General features: G+C 33.7%; 1 protein-coding gene across 1 annotated transcript; it reads left to right on the top strand.

The window, feature by feature from the left end:
* Positions 1-7,743: 7,743 nt before the first annotated feature.
* LOC108472627 (uncharacterized) lies at positions 7,744-10,018 on the top strand. Its single transcript, XM_017774175.2, has 2 exons — positions 7,744-8,779; positions 9,191-10,018. Exons 1-2 carry the CDS (start codon positions 8,116-8,118, stop codon positions 9,739-9,741), a joined length of 1,215 nt encoding a protein of 404 aa, XP_017629664.1. The 5' UTR covers positions 7,744-8,115; the 3' UTR covers positions 9,742-10,018.
* The last annotated feature ends 2,245 nt before the right edge of the window (positions 10,019-12,263 follow it).

Raw genomic sequence — 12,263 nt, 5'->3', positions numbered from 1 at the left:
TATTGTTGGATAAACAACTTTTGTAAAGAGAATTTTGATGAAATTATCAATTAGAGACTAAATTAAAAAGATGATAAATTTGTGGTAAAATTGTAAATTTTATGAAATTATGTGGGTTGCTATTAATAGGCATAAATCAATGACTTTTCTTTTACAATTCACAACAGCATCGTGCAATGTTAACTAGTCCATCCCCAGAATTATATCAAATTCGTCGAAAGGTAAAAGCATCAGATCAGCAGGAAAACAAATATCTCGAATTATTAACGGACAATTCTTGCAGACTTTATCAACCAAGACACTTTTGCCTAAGGGGTTCGATACTTTAATTACGAATTTAGTAGACTCTACAAGCAAAGTCTTACTGTGCACTAAATTCATACAAATATAAGAATGTGTTGATCCAGGGTTTATCAATGCAATCACAGAAGTATCATAAAGAGTAAAAGTACCAGTAATAACGTCTGGAGACGAGGCTTCCTCACGAGCTCAGATAGCATAGGCTCTGACAGGTGCTCTGGCCTCAGATCTAACAATAGTATCCCTAGTAGCTCTTTGATCACCACTTGTATTTCTCGTGTTTCTGGAAGGTCTACCTCTAGATGAGGTGTTACTCTGTCTCGGATTCTGTACATTCTCTTGCTCAGTGGGTTCAAAACAATATCTTATAAAATGATCCAGGGATCTACATCGGAAACAGGCTCGGTCATTTAATCTATAATTTCCCGAATGTCTTTTACCACAATGTTTACACTTAGGTTTATCAGATCGGATATTTCCAACACTTGCAACAGAAGTAACAGGGGCTCTGGTGTTCGAATACGATCTAGCTCGATCTCGATTTGAATGTCCCACATTAGTATTTGAACAGTTCTGACCATCTCAGAATTTCTTTGGTCTAGACTGAAATGATTTACTCGAAGATCTCTTTCTAGCATCTCTAGCTTCAGAATCAGCTTTTCTTTTCTCTTTGCTTAATTCTTCAGCTTTACATGCTCGTTCAACGAGCACTACCATTTCTTTAATCTCTAAAATCCCCACTAGAAGACGGATATCTTCATTTAGTCCATCTTCAAATATTTTACACATTATTGCTTCATTTGATACACATTCCCAAGCATATTGGCTCAATCTCACAAATTCTCGTTCGTACTCACTAACGGACATACAACCTTATTTAAGCACGAGAAACTCTTTACGTTTCTGATCAATAAATCTCTGACTAATGTATTTCTTCCAAAATTCAGCTTGGAAGAAATCCCAGGTAACTCGTTCGCTCGGAACCACAGATATTAAAGTTTTACACCAATGATACGTCGTATCTCTCAGAAGTGAAACAGCGCATTTAACACATTTTTCTGGATTCAGAGACATTTCATCAAATACCCGTATTATATTTTCTAACCAGAATTCGGCTCTTTCATCATCATCATTTGTTGTAGCTCAAAATTCTTCAGCCTCATACTTTCTAATCTTATCAACCGGTGGTCTATTTAGCTGAACCGGATTCACAGAAGTCACGACAGGAATCTGAGAAGGATTAACCGGGGGTGGAGGTTATTGTACAGTCGGATTGGTTCTAATGTATTGGGTGAACCATTCATTCATCATCTGATAGAAGGCTTGCTTAGCCTCACTATCACAGCTACTCATAGCCGGTCGTGAATCATCTTGCACCGCCCCTTGTGCGGGAGCAGGCGCATTACTTTCAACATCGTCAGCTACAGCTCTATCAAGATCTATTTGCTATATAAAAGCACATTTCAAAGTTAGGAGTCATCACACTATCACAAATTCAAATATATGGCATGTATAGCTAGACTCATATACACTATGGTAGTCTTAAAACCGACTAAACCATAACTCTGATACCAATAAAATGTAACACCCCTATCTCGTAACCGTCACCGAAATAGGAAATGGGAGTCACCTTACAGACAGAGCATTTCGGAGTAATACAGATTCACAAATATCATATAATATCAATACATAAATATTCATCCACAATTCATCCATTAAGATGGTCTACGAAACCTAAAATATACATTTAAGGAGGGTCAGAACTAAACCGAACCCTTTCAGAAATTTCATCACTTAATCAATATTTTCAAATGTGACCAAGCCACACGCCCGTATGACTAGGCCGTGTGACTCACACAGGCACAAGACACGCCCATGTGATCCAATCGTGCCAAAAATAGGTCCTATACTAACTTTTTAACAAGGCCAAAAGACACGGTCGTGTGCTATGACCATGTAAAATTTAGTTAGCTACTGACTTTCTCACACTGCCACAAGGCACGCCCACGTTCCCTGGCTGTGTGGCACAATGCAGGCTTGGTTTAAGCCAATTTGCCACCCCATATGGTTCCAATCCTACAAACATTAATATGCAACAAGTATACCAACATTTCCAACCAATTCAATGCTCTAATATGACCAAAACACATTAGAACATAGCACATTTCAAAACATTCATCAAAACTATGCACAAAACTTAACATTTGCTAGCCAATTGACATGGCATAACATATATACAATTCAAAACTTAATACATAGACATTCTAGCCTATACATGCCATATTTAGCAATATTAACACTTTCAAAGGTACTAAAAAGAGCTTGATAGTATGGTGACAATCCTCGACTATCCTGAGCCTTCAGTAGCTACGATAACTGTAAAACAGACAAAAATCACACAGAGTAAACTACGAAGAGCTTAGTAAGTCAAATACAAATTCCCAACTATTATAACATAAAAATAATAGTAAATGGCCAGATTTCACAACCGTCTCATAGAATATTTCCTTACTTCACAGAAACATAGTCTTTTCTATTCAGAAATCTAGTACGATACAAACGTACCTTTATGAATTATACATTTCATATCTCATACTTTATCATCGAACAATCCAGAAACGGAATAAATATTCACAGACAAGTATAATGCCGACGTCCTAGACGTGGTCTTACATGTAATTCAGTATCGATGCCTCTATCCTAGACAGGGTCTTATACGAAAACAGATACGATGCCGATGTCCTAGACATGGTCTTACACTTAAATTTCAAATCGATGCCTGCGTCCCAGACACGGTCTTACACGATAATTCAGATTAATACCAACGTTCTTTTATCAGGCTCTCAAGGCCGTCCAATACAGATAACAGTTTATAAACACAGAATTTAATCAACTTAACACATAAGTGTAGTTTGACTTACATCGTACAGATTTCGGATGAAAATGAGTCGACTATTCGACTACCTTGGACTTCCCTCGATCTAAGTCCGATTTTCTTTGTTCTTGATCTAATACAATACAAATTCAACCATTTAATCATTCATTTCATTCAATTTAATCTATATACACATATTTAGGGCACTTTACATTTTAGCCCTTACATTTTCACACTTTGACAATTTAGTCCATTTTACACAAAATCACCAATATGTAAAATTTCTTTGCAACAAAGGCTAGTCGAATTTTCATGGCTTTTATATAAGCCCATACAACATGTTAAATTCACAAATTAGTCCTTCAAAACCTCATTTTCACAAATTAGCCCAAATAGCTCATTTCATCAAAAATTCAAGAACAAAACATGATAATCTAACATATATATTTCATAATCCATAGAAGAGCACTACAAAGCTCATATAATCATCAATGGCACATTTTATAATCTTCAACAAAAACAGAAATTTAGACATGGGTTTTGAAGAACACAAAGCAACGTTTATAGAAATGTAGAAATTATCAAAAACCGAGCAAAAACACATACCTAATTGATGCTTGCAAGTGTCGAAACCCTAAAGCTCTATTCCTTCCTATTTTCTTTTGATTTTCGACAAGAATGCATGAAGAAATGGCTTATTTCATGCACTTAATTTACTTTAATTCATTTAATACACTATTTACCATTTTGCCCTTCATTAATAAATCATTAAAACTTTCCTAACATGTCCATAATTTTCCACCATTAACATAAATGGTAAATTTGACATGCAATGACCCATATTTTAGAAGCCAATCCAAATAGGTGCTTTAACATCTAGCACTCAACTTTTACACTTTTCGCGATTTAATCTTTTTTCATAATTAAGCGCAAAAATAGACAATTTAAATCACAGAAATTTCACAGATGCAAATTCTCATATCATAGACACAGAAAATAATATTAAAATATTTTTTAGAATCGGATTTGTGGTCTCAAAACTACTATTTCGACTAGGGTCAAAACCGGACTGTTACATTGCATGTGTTGCGGACACACCACAGCTCTAATGAGCTTCCCGTTATTTAGCTTGTATGAGCTTCTCGTTATACAGCTCGCATGAGCTTTCCGTTATTCAGCTCGGAGGAGTTTCCTGTTTATAGCTCGTATGAGCATATATGAATATGAGTTGACGGATTACAGTTCAGTACACCCTGTGTGTACCACCCGTGTATCTAACGATATTCTAAATGGTTCAATGAGCACAATTCTGTTATGAAATTATATGATATTCAATATGAACTATTATCGGTATATACATGAAATTCATGAAATGTGATTACTTGATAAATTCATCCATGTGTGTTGGATCTTATATGTGATTTACGTGGCTAACATTTTGAGAATATGTGTTTAGGCTTTTGGCCAAATTGGTTTGGATATGTTTGTATGCTTACCTTAAATGTAATTAAATGGTAAGTTAAATTCTGTATTATACGAACTAACTAAGCTTAAATGCTTACTCATTGTTATTTTCCATGTTTTATAGTAATTCAGAAGCTTGTTCGGGTTGGAAGCTGGTCGAAGCTATTTCACACTATCCATCAGCTCTTTTGGTACTTTTAGTAAATCAATATCGGATATAATAGCATGCATAGGTTATTTTGGTCAATGTTGGTATATAAATGTTTTGTTGAGACAAGTCATTTGAATGGCTTGTGTTGGCATATTTTAATGTATATATATAAGTGACTTATCATGTTTAATGTTTGAGTGATATGGTAGAATGAAAGAAAGTAAAATGTAGTTTGAATATGCATACATGAATTTGGTCATCTAGGTAACTTGAGATACTTGGTTGACATCAGGGGCGGAGCCAGGGGGCTGGCATTGGCCCCGGCCCCCCCTAAAATGTAAAATTATTATGTTGGCCCTTAAACTTTTTTAAAATTTTAAATTAGTAAAGGTAAAATTACACTTTGGCCCCCCTAAAATTATAAAAATTCCATTTAATCCTTTACAAATTATAAAGTTATAAACTATAAAATATTAAAATTTCATCCGGCCCCCCTAAAAAAATTTTCTGGCTTCGCCCCTGGTTGACATGTTCTTAAATTGTTATTTAAGGTGCCTAAGGGCATATTGGTTGTATGTGGTAATATTTCATGTTTAAGACATGATTTTGGCTTGTTTTGAATGCTTTGTTATGTTTTGTTGATGGGCAAAATTATTGTGTTTAGGTAGGTACCAAATTGGGTGAGAAATGTGGCTTGAAAATTACCTATTTTTGTCCACACGGGCAGAGACACCGGCATGTGTCTTGGCCGTATGTCACACAGGCCAAGTGACACGGTCGTGTCTCCCCTGTATTTTTTAATTGCGTAAATCAGTATGCTCAACACGGCCTAGCACACGGGCGTGTGACCCAAGTTAGAGAGTTACACGGGTATGGACACGGGCTGGGACATGCCCGTTCCCCTATTTTGAATGCCCACACGGCCTGGCCACACGGGCGTATGTCCCTTGCATCTTTAAAATATTTTCATGTTCTCAGAAAAATTCTTTGAGTACCCGATCTAGTCCCTACTTGCTTCTAATGTGTATTTTAGGCCCCGAGCGCTAATATAAGGGACAATATGTTTGATTTCAATTCATTTCTGATATGAATGATATATTATATAAAATGTCTGATTAATTGATCTGTAAACTCTCGTAATATTTCGTAACCTGTTTGACATGATTCGAGTTAGGGTGTTATATAAAATACAATTTTAAATTTTAAAATGAGATTAAATTAATTAATTATAATATTATAGTAACAAATCAGTTTATATTTTCAATAGATAAAAATTTCAAAATTTTATTTAATTTATTTTGATGTTTTGAAATTTTGATGATTCTTGTGTATTATTTTAGTTCAATCGCTCTTACTTTAATCCTTGATTTTATGTACCCTAATCATTACTTAAAAAATATTTTTGGGTGACCAAAATGAAAGAAAATTAAAAGTTGAGTAACCAAAATGAAAATATAAACATGATGTGATGTGTATAGTTAATCATCATTAAAATTTATTACTTGAGTGACTAAAGCGAAAATACTTTAGAAATTAAATGATAAAATTTTATAAATTTTATTTTAAAGGACGAAAATAAAATAGCCTACAAATTGAATGAACAATTACCTAAAAATTATCCTTAATTGAATATTATAATATTATATGGTGTTTAGTGTCAAATGAAAAAAAAAAACCGATGTTGGTGTTAGCATTTTGCTCCTCTGTCAGAAGATTTGTCCCATCACAATACCACAAAGCTTTTCTCCCTATTTAAACCCTTGTTTCAAACTTATAATATATAATTATTATGGTTTTCATGCTTGGTGTTTGATTTATTACTTCTCTTTTAATTAAATTATAGTGTGAAATTTAAAGATTATAACTTTTTTCTCTTTATATATTTAAAATTTATATTTATATTTTTAAAATTTAGATTTTCCTTTTTTAAATTTAAAAATTTAGGTTATTTGTAATATTGTTAGAATATCTTTTGTATCGGTGTAACATTTTGAAAAATAAAATAAAATTAATATCTATGTAATAAAAAATTTATTATTACAATAGACTTGAATTTAATAAAGAATTTTAACTATGCTAATAATTTTAAAATTTTATATTTATTATTTTAATTAGAATTAAGTATTTAAAATTAACTACTGATATTATAAAAATTAAAATATTAAATTATATCAAAATTAAAATATGTATAGATTAAATCTTAAATTAGAATAAAATATAAAAACAAATTAAAATTTAATATTTTTATAATTTAAAAATAAAGGGTTTAAATTTACTCATAACATTTTCATGTAAAAAAAAAAAGAAAAAAAAAAGAAAGACAAGTGTGGAAAGCTTAGTGCTTTAGTTGTAGGGATTCCCACTCTCACAAAGCTTGTCATTTGCTCTGCTCCTTCATCGACATTGCCACGTGGCCTTCATGCGCCCACTTCCTCCACTTTTGCTGTAGACCGGCTCCACGTCTGGCCTCGTACGTTCCCCAGGCCTTTTTAAACCCAACCCGCTTTTAAGCTTAACACGTGCCGGTGTTTCTATCGAGAGATCTCTCACCACGTGTATCATATGACCCACATCCCTCCCAAAAGCTGCGAAACGCAACAACTTGACATCCTTCAGCCACATGTCTTCATAATCGATTATGTAACGCGGGGAAAACAGGTCCTACCCTCACGAGATTTTACACGTTTCGTATTCCCCAGAAGCCGCGACGTAGTTTTCCGATTCCTGGGGATTCGTAAAGTGAATGAGACGGTCGAGATCCTCGGGACAGCGAGATCTCCCCCACGTGGCAGTATCTGCCAGAGTGTCAGAAAGCTTCCCCTGTTTTGTTTCATCAACTCACACCACCAAGCCAAAAACGTGGCGTGTCCCTCACCTCCTCATGCACTTGGAACACGTGTCATCCTGATCTTAATTATAACTAAACCAGCGATTTCCCGCTAAATTTAACTTTGTTGGGGGATAAAAAGGGAAGCCAACGAGGATTTTAATTTGAGGCCCTTGAGGACGTTTAAAAAAATTAGTGCTAATCCGGCCTTAATACTACTTAACCCTCCCGTTAAATATGTTAACAAAAAGAATCTCTTACGTGTCAACACCAACCGATTTTCTCCTCTTCTCCCAGTTCGACACGTGGCCTTTCCTATCCTCTTCTCTTCCTCTTCCCCTACGCTTTTCTCTCCCCTCAAAATCTGAATCCAAACAGTCTACAAAAGCAAGTACCCGTACAAAAGACAGTACATTTTTTATTGTTTCTTTATTAGTAACATGAGGTTTTAGCCGGAAGACGGTGCTTTTGAGCTCTTTTTTTTTTTTTTCTTTTGAAATGGAAAATAACAGTGGGATTATGGGGTTAAGAGAGGACGAGATTGAGCTGGAGCTGAGATTATCAATCGGAGGAAGCTTAGGAAAAGCCGAAAAATTAAAGCCCATTAAGAAAGAAACAAAACCCAATGATGTGCCGGTTGTAGATCTCGGGGAAAGCTTGGTTTTTTATCCACAAATGAAACGCAAGATTCAAGCTTTAAGGAGACAAGAAGCGAAGAAGAAACGAGAAGAGAAGCAGCAGAAAAGAGGGACAACAATACCATCAAGATGCCGCGACGATGTAACAGAGGAAAGAGAATGTAAGAAGAACAAAGCTGAAGAATTTTTTGGTGGCGTAAATCTTAATCTGAGCACCGAACTAAATAATCCGCCGGCGTACCCAGTTTTTCCGGTGCGGGTCCCGTGTCCCTACCCTAATCTCCTGTTTGTGCCACTCGCCAATGGCTTCCCCTATCCTTGCGTAAATTCGGTGCCTTGTTGGGGTGAGAAGGGCATGGCGATGAATGGAGGGTTTCAGACGGGTCGTGTGCATCATGGAAATAATGGATATGATTCTGAGCAGTATAGCAGCAAAGATGAAAGGAATAGGAAAACTGGATCAAACGAGTCTCCCATGTATAGTTCCTCTGTGGTTTCGGATCTTCAAAGCTCTTCTAATCAAGGTAACATATACTTGCAAGTTTTCCTTTTTGTCTTGTACCACTAATTCTCTTTCATATATCAATCCTGCAAATTCATGCAAGTTTAGTCATGAAAATACAGTAGAATTGTTTGATGTGGCGCCCTAGAATGGAAATCGTAGCTTGCATCACCCATTTTCTTTTATCAATCTGATTCATATTTCTATTAAAACCTTACAAGTTAGGGTCTAGTAATTAATTTGTATGTAAATAAGGGTTCGCTTGCTTGATTTTGATTTCAGAAATGTGTTTTTTGAATAATGTATTGATTAATTGAACAATAATGAAACTCGGGTTTCGAATAAATGTAAATTGCTTCTCTCAGCTTGCTTTTTCGTGTTAATTACATTTGATACTCTGTCGTCCAAATATCGATTTCCTTGTGTTATTTAGGTGGTCGAAGTAGTGAATCAGGGACCAACACAAGTCCTTGTCAACCGGCCGAACATACTCAAATAAATTGTTCTGCTGGAAGCAATCAAAAGGGGAGGTCCGAACAAAGTTGTACCTCCCACCAAAACGACTCCGCCCAAAGCATGGACAAATGTAGCAAAGGCGGCATCGAAAAGACGCCATCTGTGGAATCCACTTCATTGAACCTTAAGAAAGCTCCACCCAAACCCGAAATTAAAACCAGCAATTCAACCAAAGATACCAACAAGGGGGAGATGGGAAAACCTCCCAAGCCTCCAGCTCCTCCTATTCACGACTGCATCGTTTCCCTTCGTAGCATGCCTTGCGTTTCGACGACGGGCAATGGCCCCGATGGCAAAACCATAAACGGTTTTCTGTACAGATTTACGAAATCAGAGGTGAGCATCATTTGTGTGTGCCATGGAAACTCATTCTCACCGGCCGAGTTTGTGCAGCATGCTGGAGGTAGTGATGTATCGCATCCTCTGAGACACATTACCGTGATTCATCCCGCTGTACAACAAATGTAGCCATGTCTAATTCTTTGTCTGCTCTCTCTAGTGTTTTTTTTTTTTTTTCTTTAAACTTTTTTAGAGCTTGGGAGTTGCAGAGAAAGTCCAATAGCCAGGGCTGAAAATTATGGGTGTATACTTGTGAATGAGCTTTTTCTCCCGAAGCTGAATGGACGAGACTCGTTGTTTCCTTTACTTGCGAAAGGGTTTAACTCCAATTATTAACTGATAAGAATATTTTAGGTCATTTGTTTAACTGGTTTCTTTTATATATTTTACTAATCGTTACGTGGTATGCTTAATCGCTTGCTTAGATTTTTTTCTTAAGGTTTTTTTTGTGGTCTTTGAAGAGGTTTCATGTTCGGAATGTGCTGATAACGGAAGTTTTCTTAAATTTGTCGAATACCATTGAATCAAATGTGTTTGAACAAAAGCATTTAAAATAATTACAATGAAACGAATAAAAATATCAAAATAGAATTTTGGTTGAAACAAGTTTGTACCTAGTTAATCTGTGATATTAAAATTTTATTAGTAGTATAAGTATAATTTTTAATTAAATTGGTATTTGATTAACTCTTGATGCTAACTCAATTAAAGATTTTATTAATTTATATATTATATAAAATAACTCTTTTAGAGCCATCAGAATAACTATGGGTAAAATGTCATTTTAATTTAAAATAAAAATAAAATTTTAAAATTTTAATTAATTCATTTTAAATGTTTTTTCTTATTAACTATTTCCTTTTATCAAATTACAATACTTTTAATTCTAACAAAATTTTATGACATTCTAATATCCTCTCATTGAATGCTATTATATTTTTTAAGGATGTGAATGCTATTATTCTTTTGAAATAATTTCAGAATTTTTTAAAACACAAACTTTTTTAATCTAGATAAAATATTATATTTTAATTTAATTAATTCATTTTAAATTTTATTTCTAATATTTTTAATTATTTTTAGAATTCTTAATTGGATATATTTTATATTTTTATGCCCTCCTCATAAATAGGGGCAAAAGAAAATATATTGATTAATTTTACATACTAAATTACACATAATTCTTTGATTGTTTTCATTAAACACCAATTAAAATTTCAGTTTCTTTATTTAATGTTGAAATTCTAATTCCATTTACTTTTCAATTATCTAACATTGAAATTATAAGTTGATGAATTCATAATAATTCCTTGAATCTAAAATTTCAATTTCTTTTATTTAATATAGAATTTTAATTACATTCAATTTTTCAATTAATTTGTAACTTTCTTACAACAAAATTTCTTTTAATTTAAAATTCACTCTAGAAATTTTCGTACCCATGAATAGAAAGAGAAGTTACAATTGAGGGGTTTTTTTTACCTAAATAAAAAAAATTAATTATGAAAAAATATGAAAAACAAATTAATTTTGAAAATAGACATTTGCTACAGTGTTCTGATGGTGTCGCTTGACATATTGGCGACACCAAACTGAAATGCGATGACCTAAAATATTCAAGGACCTGATATGTAAATTTCTTGTTTTGGTTGGCAACTAGAAAAGATGCTTTAAGGGTTGGCAGCACCAAACTTTAAATGGGTAAATTTTTTCCTAAATCCCCATTGTTTATTATTTTCCTTTATTCCCCTTTAACACCAAAAATATATAAAATAATAAAATTTTTTGACATTGTTCAAGGTCTCCTAGTGATATTCATGGCTGCCATGGGAGAAATTGAAGCGAGCAACATTCATGCCAGCCCTCAACAGCTTCTCGATCATGGGTACCGATCACGATGCTAGACCTAGAGTGCAAACGATTTTGGTTTTGGCGATACAACCATCATTTGGAAGCTCCTTTAAGATCTCATCAATATTGATATTCATCATTTCCTTTTTTATTTGCTTGAATTAAAAATATGCTATAATGCATCCATTATCAATTAAAAATATTAAAAGTCATCAATGAAGAAGATTTGGAAAGAAAACCCAAACAAAAGGAACATTGAGATAAATAAAATGGGGTTAAGGTAGGATTGGTGAGATAGATCAAATGAGGTAAATACAAAGATGATTTTTTAATATATCTATAATCAAATATGAACGAATTACAAGTAAATTGAAAATAAAAAAAAAAATGCTTTTTGTTGAGTTAAATTGAGAAATGAGATACTATTACTTATAAAAAAAAAGGAAAAAGTGAGTTTTGAAGAATGGAACAGAGAGGAAAAATATTTTTCGAAAAAAAATTAGAGTTAAAAGATAATACAATAAAATAATAAACAATGGGGTTTATGAAGCAATTTACCCATTTAAAGTTTGGTCAGCGGCACCTTAAAGTTTTTTTTTAGCTACCATCCAAAACGGGAAATTTACAATCAGGTCCCTGAATATTCTAGGTCATCACATTTCATTTCAATGTCGCAAATATGTCAGGTGGCACCATCAGAACACTGTAGAAAATGCCTATTTTTGTAATTAATTTGTTTTTCATACATTTTTCGTAATTAATTTTTTTATATTATTTGGGTAAAAAAGCCTAAAATTGAT

The sequence above is a fragment of the Gossypium arboreum genome, chromosome 11 (genome assembly GCF_025698485.1).
Source record: "Gossypium arboreum isolate Shixiya-1 chromosome 11, ASM2569848v2, whole genome shotgun sequence".
NCBI lineage: Eukaryota > Viridiplantae > Streptophyta > Magnoliopsida > Malvales > Malvaceae > Gossypium > Gossypium arboreum.
Note: the sequence above shows the minus strand (reverse complement) of the source record. Positions and strands in the feature narration are given on the sequence as shown.